At 56.1% G+C, this 11,000-nt stretch overlaps 1 protein-coding gene across 3 annotated transcripts; it reads right to left on the bottom strand.

Moving 5' to 3' along the window:
- Positions 1-398: 398 nt before the first annotated feature.
- SSC4D (scavenger receptor cysteine rich family member with 4 domains) lies at positions 399-10,101 on the bottom strand. 3 transcript variants are annotated; one of them, XM_023246643.2, is made up of 10 exons: positions 9,927-10,101; positions 8,337-8,372; positions 7,761-8,066; positions 6,976-7,053; positions 5,236-5,550; positions 4,026-4,103; positions 3,380-3,454; positions 2,952-3,263; positions 2,039-2,116; positions 399-1,416 (listed from the first exon to the last, which is right to left on the bottom strand). In XM_023246643.2, exons 1-10 carry the CDS (start codon positions 10,099-10,101, stop codon positions 1,100-1,102), a joined length of 1,770 nt encoding a protein of 589 aa, XP_023102411.2. In that variant the 3' UTR covers positions 399-1,099. The 3 variants fall into 3 exon arrangements, 2 of the variants coding, with proteins under 2 accessions (XP_023102411.2, XP_044903794.1); XR_002738897.2 differs by having other exon boundaries at positions 1,284-1,416; positions 1,931-2,116; XM_045047859.1 differs by lacking the exon at positions 2,952-3,263.
- Positions 10,102-11,000: the final 899 nt, after the last annotated feature.

Here is an 11,000-nt window from a genome sequence, read left to right as displayed (position 1 = left end):
CCCCTGGAGCTCCAGGTGAGGTGCCCCAAGAGCAGCCCCCGGGGACGCCCCTGTGCTGCTTTGCTCTCATCTCCCTGCTTTTTCTTGAGTATTGCTCTAGTGCCTCTCCCACCTTGCAACGTGTCTTGGAGCAGACCCTTTCCTTCTGCAGGACGTAAGTTTCTCTATATGCAAAAGGAAAGCAGGGGTGGGCTTGGGGACCCTCCGGGGCCTTACAGGCCTCATACTGCGAGTCAGCACTTCCAAGACTGTGCGGGCCTGCTGAGAGCTCTCTGATGATGCTCTTGCACGGCCCTCCATCCCCGAGCCGGTTTCCTCCAGAGAGTTCTAACCAGTCTTTGCTGCTGCCACAGATGATACACTTGTGCCCGCAAGTAAAAAGACAGGGGTGGGGGGTGGGGGGGGGACAATGCTTTATTGACTTGGCACCTATAAACAGGTGGCTACAGGCCCCCAGGGTTCTTCGCTACTGCAAAGTGGAGGCTCTGTGGTGGGGGCAGCATAAATCAGAGATGTTGGTTCCAGCTGCAGGGAGGGGCCGCTGTCCCTGCTTTGGCCCCTCCAGTCCCCTTGTCCAGCCAAGCACCATCTGAGTCTGGGCCCTCACGGAGAAGGCCAGGGCAACGACCCAGGTTCTTCTGCAGCCACAGGCAGTCTAAGGTAAGAGCTGTGGGTCTCTCCTGCCTTCCCTCTTCTTGGGGCTCCCAATATGGGTTGGGGAGAGGGGGGATACTCCATTTATAGAGAGCCCCTGAGCCTCCTGGACCAGGGTCCAGGAAGGCAGGGTCAGGTGTTGTAACAGGAGCCCCACCGAAGAAAACAGTTATGAGTCATTCCCTTCCCCCCATTTTATGTTCTGGCTGAGCAGCAAGTGGGAACTCTTATTGAATTGGGCCCACAATAATTGGTGACAGGTGATGTCACCTGGGTAGAGCCAGGCTCCCCCATGCAGGACCACACTCTCTGAATAGGCTCTCTCCCAGGCAAGAGGAGGGAAGGGCAGAGTGAACTGAAGTTGTCAGAGGAGGAGGGCTTCCTGGAGGAAGAGGGGCAGGCCACAGCAGGCTCCCAGAAGAGATGGTCTGCAGAATGGGCTGGGTCACAATGGCTGGCACAGGACACTGGCGTCTTCACTGTGGTCACAGTTGTGGGCATCCCAGCGGATGTGAGAGCAGAGCAGAAGGGCACTCTCGTCCCCACGGCACTTGACATTGTCCAGGAGGATAGGGCCTCGGCCCGGGCCGAAGTGGGCCTCGCCGGGGGCTGCCAGGGCCTGGCCACAGCCCAGCTGGTGGCACAGGACAGTGGCTGCCCGCAGGTCCCAAGCGTCATCGCAAACAGTGCCCCACCGTTGCCCTAGGAAGAGTTCTACGCGCCCCTCACATTGGTGGGCTCCATTGGCCAGACGCAGGTGCCCTGTGGAGAGACAAGGCCCAGGGCTGGAAGGGGCTGGCCCATGCCAGGCCATGGAAGGGGTAGACAGAATAGGCAAAGGGTAGTGATGTCAGACACAGCATTGCTCTGGGGGCCGATGGACAAGGGCAGATAAATCAGGTTCAAATAAGCTGGGTGGCAGTCTAGACTCAGTCTCTGGACTGGAAGAATGTGTACGAGCTTTTGTGGGGTGTTGTGTCCCTGCTGAGTGCTTCATGTCTGCTCTTTCCTTAGTCCTCTGTTCATAACCCCAGACCCTCAGCCCCAGTGCCACTCTCTGGAGACTGTGCTTGTGTCCCCTGGAGGTTATCATCTCCCCTCACCCACAGGCTTAAAATTGAATTCTTTCCTTTCATCTCTTCAGGAAGGAGCCCCTTATTTTGATCCCATCTCTAGAAATCTCTAAGATTGCTCCCTTAAAACCCACTTCCCTCTTCTGGATACCATACCCTTATTAACGAGAACAGAGACTAACACAAAACAAAGGTTCTCAAACCTGGTACAAATCTGCTGAGCTGTGTAACCTCAGGCTGTGATCTCCCCCAGTTCTGGTCCTTCCGATCCTAACGCCTCTACTTCCATCTTTGGGGCTGTGGGCACCTACCGTCCCTGGGCCGAGGAGTGGGCGCCCGGGTGGTCTCAGAACCATCCTGCTGGACTTGAAGTCCTAGCTCCTCTGGGCCTGGCTCAGCAAGGACAAAGAAAAAGAGGTGGCTGTCACATTAGGGAACATGTTCCTTGAGGCCAGGTTACCTTCTACCCTCCCAAGGGGAGCCTGATTAAGGGACAGGGAGGGCCTCACAGGACCCTGAAGGAGAACTGCTTTCTGCCACTTGGATCAGAAATGGGGTTGTGATTCTTTCACCCTGGAAACCAAAGCAGGACCCTTTGTAGCTACCCCTTTGTGGCCAAGGCTCCTAGGCCAAGGGCACCAAAGGAGGGTGAAGATCTCATTTCCCACACCAATCAATAAACAGGAGCATTTTAAAATAGGTCAGACTCTACAAACACCCCCTTTCCATTGATTCTCAAAGGTCAGACGCTTGCTCCCCGAAAGCTGATCAACTCTGCTTCCTAGAGCTTTGCGGGTCCTTGACTCAGCAGATAGAAAGAGACCCTGCCCCTCCCTTCACACAGATTTCCAGACTTTGTCCCTAGCTTTCCGCCTCTCGCCCTCCCCTCACTGCCGCAGCGGGCGCGCCCGCCCCAAGCCCTACCCCCCTCTCACTGCAGAGGGCGCTCCCTCCCCGGCTCCGCCCATGCTGCGCAGCCGCAGAGCGCGTCTATGGTCGGGCTCCGCCTCTCTGCGGAGTGCGCGTCCTCTCCAGCCCCTCTCACGCTGCAGTGCCGCAGAGAGCCCTCACGCACGGCCCCGCCCATTTCTCAGAGGCAGCCTTACCCCGCCTGCGCCGCAGTACGCGTCTGCGCGCGGCCCCCGCCCATTCCCGGGAGGCCGTGCTGCGCGGCCCCGCCCGCGCGGCAGTGCGCGTCTCTGCGCGGTCCCGCCGCCACCTCACCTGAGCAGAGCGCGCCGGCATCTTCATGGTGGCCGCAGTTGTGCTGGCCCCAGCCCAGGTGGAAGCAGTCGCTCAGGTGGGCCTCCGTCCCGGCGCAGCCCACGTTGTCCAGCAGCACGGGGCCGCGCCCGTAGCCGAAGTGGCCGAGGCCCGTGGCGCCCAACGCAGGCCCGCAGCCCGCCTCGCGGCAGGCCACACGCGCGTCCGCGAAGTCCCAGTCATCGTCGCACACGGTGCCCCAGCCCCCGGCGTACATGACCTCCACGCGGCCGCGGCACGGGCCCGGACCGCCCACCAGCCGCAGCCGCCCGCCTGCGGGGCGCACAGGCCCGTGGCCATAGGGGCTGGGCTGGGGCCGCTGGCTCCGGGACAGAGCCCCGGCCCTACCCCTCTCCCACCCCCCACAGAACCCTGGCTCTGCCACTTACTTTTCTTCCCCGCGACCCAGGTGGCTGTGGTGAACAGTGCCATCTCCCTGGAAGGCAGGGCACCAACTCCTGTAGCTGCAGAGACAGGGCCTCTAGAGCATGTGAAGGGGACGAGGAGGCCTTCTGGCCTACAACAGGGCACAGCGATGCCTACGAGCCCCCCCAGCTGTACCACACCTGCACCCCACACTCAGCCTCAATCCCAGTGTCGCTGTGTAGTCCGGTGTGGTCCTCAGGAAACTTGATTGGAATGAACCGAATCCTGTTTCCAGGCATTATTCTAATTTGAATCTCAAGGATAGTTCCAGACGGGATTCCCAATGTGCTTCTAGCCTTCATTCAACCTTTAGCTCAACCCTCTCACAAGGTCTCTCGATTTCCAACCTCAGCACCCACCCAAATTGTACCTCAGAGCTTTGAAGAAATCTCTTACTGTCTCCTCCCACCTTGCTGAACTTTTCAGAGCTCTGGATTTCATCCTTGCTCCATCTGCTCGTGATTCTCTCGCCCACCTCTTTACCATCGGGCGGAAAGTCCTGGTCGGCTAGCCAGGGCCGCCTTCCAGTAGATCCAGAACAGCCTTTCTATTTCCCAGCCCTGTCTGCCTTGTCCCTACCATTCCAGCCCGGAAGGCTGGGCTCCTTACCTTCTGGCTCTGTGTGCCAGGCCCAGTCCTCTCTTGTGGCCAAGGGTGGTAGTGCGGTGAGAGTCGGGGGGCCCAGGACTAGAGCAGGAGAGAAGGGAGCAGGGTCAGAGGCCAAGGTTTTGGTTCCGGGTCAGCCTTGCGCCGTCAGGGGAGGATGGGAGGGTTTCCGTGGAGAGCACAACAGATTTTACTCCCAAACTGGGGTGGGGTGGGGTGGGGTGGGGTGGGGGGGGGGGAAATCTGCCCTACTTGACAGTGTTTGTAATTTACTTTTGGTGCACAGGTGTCCACATTGCAGTTTATAAAGGGCTTTGACACACATGCTTTCGTTTCTCTCCAGTGTTTTCAGAAGCCCAGTGTGTGTCCAAAATGGAGAGACAGAGAAGGCCTTACCCACCAGGGAGGGCCATGCACAGTCCTGAGGGGCTTACAGCACAAGACTCATCCCCATCTTGCAGATAAAACAGGACTAGAAAGGGCAAGAGTCATGCTGGAGACTGTGCAGCAAGGTTAGCTGTGGCTTTGCCAGGACTCACTATGTGACCACGGGTAAGGCTCTGCCTCACTGGGCCTCAGCTTTCCCATCTGTAAACCAGGAATAATGGCCCCTGGTGTGCTGTGAGGCAGAGCAAACAATTTATATGTTATAGAGTGGAGTCCATCTGTGAAGTGCCATTACTGGCCCTATTATTCCTATTTGCTCAGGAAAAATCTCAAAATGGGAGAGGGACCAGGTGGGTGAACACACTATTGTGGTTACAGATTACAAAGGATTACAGACGGCTATGCTTGGTAATTCTGGGGGCATACCTGGGCTACAGTGAGAGAATTCTGGAGTAGCTCTGGGGTAATTCTAGAGTACTATTACTTTACTCTGGAGTATTCCATGAAGAGCACTTGGAAATTGCTAGAAAATTCCGGAGGCTTTCTTGGGGTACTGCTAAATAATTCTGGAGTATTGGTGGCACAATACCGTGAAACCTACCACAAAGAGTACTGGGACTTTCAGAGGCACTTCTAGAGCAGTACTGAGCAGTACTGAGACGTTAAAAGTAATTTTGGGGCCTTCCCGTAGAGCACTGGGGTGCATCGGGGGGAGCCACCAAGCCCCGCCCGGCCCCGCTCCGCCTCCGCCTCCGCCTCCGCCTCCGCTCGCGTCGGGGCGGGGCCCCGCCCCGGTCCCCGCCCAGCCCCGCCCCCGAGCCCGCACCTGCGCAGAGCGCGCCGGCGTCCTCGTGGTGGCCGCAGTTGTGCACACCCCAGCCCAGGCTTAGGCAGGCTGCCAGGCGGGGCTCGCTGCCTTCGCAGTGCACGTTGTCCAGAAGGATGTGCCCCGTGCCATAACCGAAGAAGGCGTTGGTGGTGGCGGCCAGGGCCGCCCCACAGCCCAGTTGGCGGCAGACCACAGCAGCATCCGGCAGCCCCCAGTCGTCGTCGCAGACCGTGCCCCACAGGCCACCATGAAGGATCTCGACTCTGCCCTGACACGGGCCCACGCCCCCAACCAGGCGCACGCTGCCCTCACCTGGTGGGGGGCGGGCCGGGAGCATTTCCCACAGGGCTGTGCCTCCCCACCAACAGTGCACCCAATCCAGTGCTTCCCCAGTGCCTCAGGCCCTCCACGTATCCACAGTGCATGGGGCCCCAGCACCTAAAACCGAGGAGAAGCTTCTCACCCAATTACCCGAAGGCACTTCCTCCTCACAGTCCCAGATTGGGGGAGGTTTGTGGGATCAGGACAAACTGGCTTTGACTGGGTCATTTTCTGCCTCAAACCAACCTTCCTGGTACCGGTCCACACTCTGCTGTTTCCTCACTTACTCCTGCAGTGAAAGGAGCCTCACCTTTCCAGGTACATTGCCAACAATTCTTCCTCTAGGAAGCCCTCCCATATCTCTAGTAGGTGAGACCCTCTTCCTCCTCTGGGCTTCCTTGCTTATTTAATCTGTCCCTCTTTGGGGGCACTTTTCATTTTCTCGTTCTCCGTCCTTATCCATATTTCTGTACGTATCTGAGTCTCCCATTGGATTAAGCTCCGGTCCTCACCTCTTTAGCAACTTGTGCTGTTTTTTAAGTTTATTTTGAGAGAGAGAGAGAGAGAGAGAGAGAGAGAGAGAGAGAGAGAGTGTGTGTGTGTGTGTGTGTGTGTGTATGCGGGAGGAGTGCAGAGAGAGAGAGAGAGAGAATCCCAAGCAGGTTCTGCACCAGGAGCACGGAGCCTGACACAGGGCTCAAACTCACAGTGAGGTCATGACCTGAGCCAAAACCAAGAGTCTTATGTGTAAATAATCAAGCCATCCAGGTGCCCTCAGCTGACTATTTTTTTTAAGTTTATTTATTTTGAGAGAAATAGCATGCAAGAGAGAGGAGCAGGAGAGAGGGAGAGACAGAATCCCAAGTAGGCTCTGCACTGTTAGCACAGAGCCCAACACCGGGCTGGAACCCACAAACCGTGAGATCATGACGTGAGCCAAAATCAAGAGTTGGACCCTTAACCGATCGAGCCACCCAGGTGCCCCTGTGCTGACTTTTTTTTAAAATATATTTTTCAATATTTACTTTTGAAAGAGAGAAAGAGAGACAGAGAGGCAGAGTGTGAGTGGGGGAGGGGCCAAGAGAGAGGGAGGCACAGAACCCCAAGCAGGCTCCAGGCTCTGAGCTGTCTGCACAGCCGGACGTGGGGCTCGAACTCACAAACCGTGAGATCATGACCTGAGCTGAAGTCAGTCGGAGCCCCTGTACTATTTTTAATCATCCCACAGGAATGCCTCCTCTTTCCCTAGCCAGACTGTGAGCAGCCTGGGGGCCTGCAAGGGGCGGGATGGGAAGGGAATGTCCCAGCTCACCCATCGGTAATCCCTCTCTTCCCACCATCAAAGGTAAGGGTGGCAGACTCCTCTCGGGGTCCTTCTCCTAAGACCCAGGTGGTCCCCATGTTGCCCTTACTTACCTTTCCCATTCTGGGGAGTTGTAGGGGGCGCCCTACTGGTTAACACTTTCCTTGTTGGGGGCTGCGTGGGCAAGAATTCTGGGAAGGAAGCAGGGTGGAAGGGAGGAGGATACATGGATCTTTCTGTTCTTCATCCTCACACCGGATGTGTGAGCGGCAGGGCATGGACCCCTAAGGTTCCTGCCATAGGGCCTCTGGCCACACAAAGGGTCAAAGCCAGGAACCCTGGGGTATGAGAGGAGAAGGGGCCCCCTGAGTCCAGAAAGCAGTAGCTTCAGACAAGTTCTTTGTGTTCTTAGAGCAACATTACGTTACTTGAGAACTTATTAGAAATGCAGATTCCGAGGCCCCACCCCAGACCTGCAGAATCAGAAACTCTGGGATGGGGCCACCGTCTGTGTTTTATTTAATGAGCCCACCAGGCGATTTTGTTGAAAACTAGAACCAATACTCTCAAGGTCAACGCCTCTCAGAGACGTCTGCTGCAGCTCCACACCAAACGGACCTCACTGCCAGTGGTGACCCCAATTGTTTGATTGTCAAAATGGGGAGAGAGCTCGGCTGGAACCATCAAGGCCCCACATAGAAGCAATAATGCTGGTTTATCCTTCAGTCAGGATCGCACAATGAGGCAGAAGGGCCGCTGGGACCCTGACAACGAGGCCGGGGCTCCTCCCCCACACCGTGCAATTGCCACCTCTGGATTGTTCTTCTGCCATGCCAGTCCCTTCATTCGTCCATACAACCCTGCTGCCCGCCCTCCCGGGTCACAGGTCTCTGCTTACCATCGCACAGGACAGCCACATCTTCGTAGTGGAAGCAGTTGTGGACGCCCCAGCCTCGGCTGCCGCACTGGCTCAGCGCAGCCTCCTGCCCGCCACACTCCACGTTGTCCAGCAGGATGGGGCCTCGGCCTTGGCCGAAGGCGAGGGGCCGCGGCACGGGCAGTGCCAGGCCGCAGCCCAGCTGTCGACACACCACGTTGGCATCCACCACATCCCAGTCATCGTCACAGACGCTGCCCCAGGAGCCGCCGTGCAAGACCTCCAGGCGCCCCCGGCAGCGGCTCGGGCCCCCCACCAGCCTCAGCTCTGTGGAGAGGGTTGGGCTGGCACCAGGGGGATTGCTGGGCCTGATGTGCAGGACGCCCACCTTGCTGCGAAGCCGTGGGAGCCTTACGGTCAGTCCCTTCCGGGCCTTATTTCTCCCTCTCTGTAAAATGGGGAGACTAGCACAATCTCTTTGGGGGCATCTAGAGTTACGGAGGGCTGGTTAGTTGTCATTCCCTGAGGCCTTCCGTCTGCTCATCTGGGTACCTGGGGGCAGGGCAGGGTATGGGCAGGAGGGGCAGGGGCACCTACCTGGAAAGGGCAGTGGGGTGGGCTGTAGGGCGCTGGCTGAAACAGAATGAGAAAAAGCATTGGTCCCTCTGCCCCCTCCCTTGGCCACAGGGCCCTGGGAACAGCCTCCTTTCCCCCCATGATCCTTACCATCATCCCCCTCCTCTTCACTTTCCCTGCCTTTTCCAAGCTTCTCTTCTCTCTCCCTGCCTGAAACGGGTCTGTCTGCTTCTCCCCCTCCGCTGGGAAGTGCCTCAAAGACTCCCCATTTCCTGCAGGAGTCCCAGATCCTGAGCTTTCTCTACAAAGCCTTTTAGCCAGCTTCCCCTCACTTCTTTTTTTATTTTTTGAAATATTTTATTTTTAAGTAATTTTTTTTAAAGTAGCCTTTACAGCCAGCGTGGGGCTGGAACTCACAACCCCAAAATCAGGAGTTGCACGCTCCACCCGCTGAGCCAGCCAGGAGTCCCGCCTTCCTTTACTTCTTAATTTCCCATCAGTCTTGTCTCTGGGTCTTTAACCCTGCAGTCTCGTCTACTTGAACAGTTCTGCTCGTTAGAGCCTGCAGATCCTTCTAGATTAGCTCAGAGTCCCTGTCCCTGGAGAGCCTTCCTGGAGCCTTCAGCTAGAAATGCGGTTTCCTCTCAATCTCTGGACACAGTCTCCAAGCCTTCTTGGGCCTTCTGCCTGGTGATGTGGCCCTGCCTGTCTGTGTGTTTCCTGGTATTACTCAGCAGACGGTCAGTAGCTCTGTCTTAAGTGTGCCAATTGGCTTTGGGATTTATTAGGATATCCCCCCAAAGATTTACCTATACAAGGCCTTCTGCTTCAGCTCTCATTATGTGTAAGTCAGGCACTGTGCCCATTGCTTTATGTGGCCTGGCTAACTTAACCAGTGGGACGTGTAAGGTAGGTAGGATTTCGCACACGAGGAAACTTCTTCTGGTTTAGTGAAGTGAGGCCACTTGCTCAAGGCCACACAGAGAACAAAGAATAGAGCCGAGATTCCGACCCAAATAGCCACACTCTTCTTCAGCACACAATTCTGGGCACATGGCCTGGGGCGGGATGGGGGGAGGTGGTAGGAAACAGGGAAACTGGCCCAGGGTGGGAAATTGACAAGCCCATAAAAGCCCCTCACTTGCGAGCAGGGTGTGATGGTTCTCAGGCACCTTCATGTGCCTCCAGGCACCTCATAGAATCCTTAGGACAATGCTCTGAGGTGTGTACTGGTGTGCCCATTTTACAGATGAAGAAACTGAGACTCGGTTGCTTCTTTCTCAAGTTAGCATGGCCCCTAGGTCATTTGGTTCTATGTATTCCACCAGCTGCCTTTCCAACAGCCATTGGTGAGCCCACTCCTTTCCCTCCTTCCCTATTTCCGGTGTCCCCTAACCGCCCAGACCCTGTTTACATCGAGCCCTCACCTCCAGCACCGAGCCCTCCACTTCCCCAACTCAGACAGACCCTTAGATTTCATCAACCCTGAACAAATGTCAGAGCTGAAAAGAACTTTGGAAACGATCTCATTCACAAACCATAATTTTACAGCTGGGAAAACCAAGAGCCAGACAAGGGAAGGGTCCGGGGTTGAGGGGGGAGGGCACTCACCCAGCGGCAAAAGGAGCAAAAGGAGGAGGAAGGACAGGGCCGGGGGGAGGCGTGAAGAGCCAGTGCTCCAGTCTCCCAGCCCCCGCCTCCTGCTCTTCTCTGCTGGCTGGGGACCAATTCGCATCTCTGCTTCCTCGTGCATCCAGCCAGTGGATGGCCTTTCAGATGGTCCCATCAAGGGGTAGTGGAGAAGTCACAGCTGGAACATCTGGAAATAAAGATCCTAAGTCACTTCCTCCAGCTGGAAGGGGCTCAGCGAGAGCCTCAGGGGGATGTGACATTTCCGCTTGGATTCAGCGGCATTCTGAGTGGAGGCGGAGGTGGAGGCGGCGGGGGCAACAGCTGGGCTCTCTGAGCGTAGAGCACAAGACTTAGGTCTGGCTGGAGCAGAGGGTGTGTGGGAGCCACGGCAGGAGACAAAGTTGGACTGCTGCCTGGTCCCAAAGCATCACAGGCCCGGAGTCTGTGCCGAGGGCTCAGGGTTTATCCTCCAGGGCACCGTATCCCAAAGCCTGGTGCTGGTGCCACTGGTGGTAATCCACATAATTTTAGTGGGAGATGAAAGGATGTCTACTATTGTCTTCTTTCTTTCTCTATTGAGAGAGGGGAGGGGTGGGGTAGAGAGAGAGGGAGAGAGAGAATCCCAAGCAGGCTCTGCACTGTCAGCATGGAGCCTGGTGCAGGGCTTGAACCCACGAACCTCGAAACCCTGATCTGAGCCAAGATCATGTTCTGAGCCAAAATCATGACATGGGCTGAAATCAAGAGTCAGACGCCTAACTGACTAAGCCACCAGGCACCCCTATTTTCTTTCTTTCTTTCTTTCTTTCTTTCTTTCTTTCTTTCTTTCTTTCTTTCTTTCTTTCTTTCTTTTTTTTACAATGCTTTCTGTTTATAGTAAAGAATTCTGGTTTTCCATTTATTTGGAGCATTATAAAGTTTATTTTTATTTATTTATTTATTTTTACATTTTATTTATTTTTGATAGAGAGACACAGAGCATGAGCAGGGGAGGGGCAGAAAGAGAGGGAGACACAGAATCCGAAGCAGGCTCCAGGCTCCGAGCTGTCAGCA

This window comes from Felis catus, chromosome E3, assembly GCF_018350175.1.
Source record: "Felis catus isolate Fca126 chromosome E3, F.catus_Fca126_mat1.0, whole genome shotgun sequence".
In the NCBI taxonomy this organism is placed as follows: Eukaryota; Metazoa; Chordata; class Mammalia; order Carnivora; family Felidae; genus Felis; species Felis catus.
Note: the sequence above shows the minus strand (reverse complement) of the source record. Positions and strands in the feature narration are given on the sequence as shown.

What these genes read in the sequence shown, in the direction of transcription:
- SSC4D (XM_023246643.2), bottom strand. Translation starts at nt 10,101, where the DNA reads ATGGGACCATCTGAAAGGCCATCCACTGGCTGGATGCACGAGGAAGCA. An exon ending in TTTGCTCCTTTTGCCGCTGG is followed by an intron (nt 8,373 to 9,926) that starts GTGAGTGCCCTC and finishes ATTCTGTTTCAG; the next exon opens with CCAGCGCCCTACAGCCCACC. An exon ending in CGCCGGCGCGCTCTGCGCAG is followed by an intron (nt 4,104 to 5,235) that starts GTGCGGGCTCGG and finishes CTCCTGCTCTAG; the next exon opens with TCCTGGGCCCCCCGACTCTC.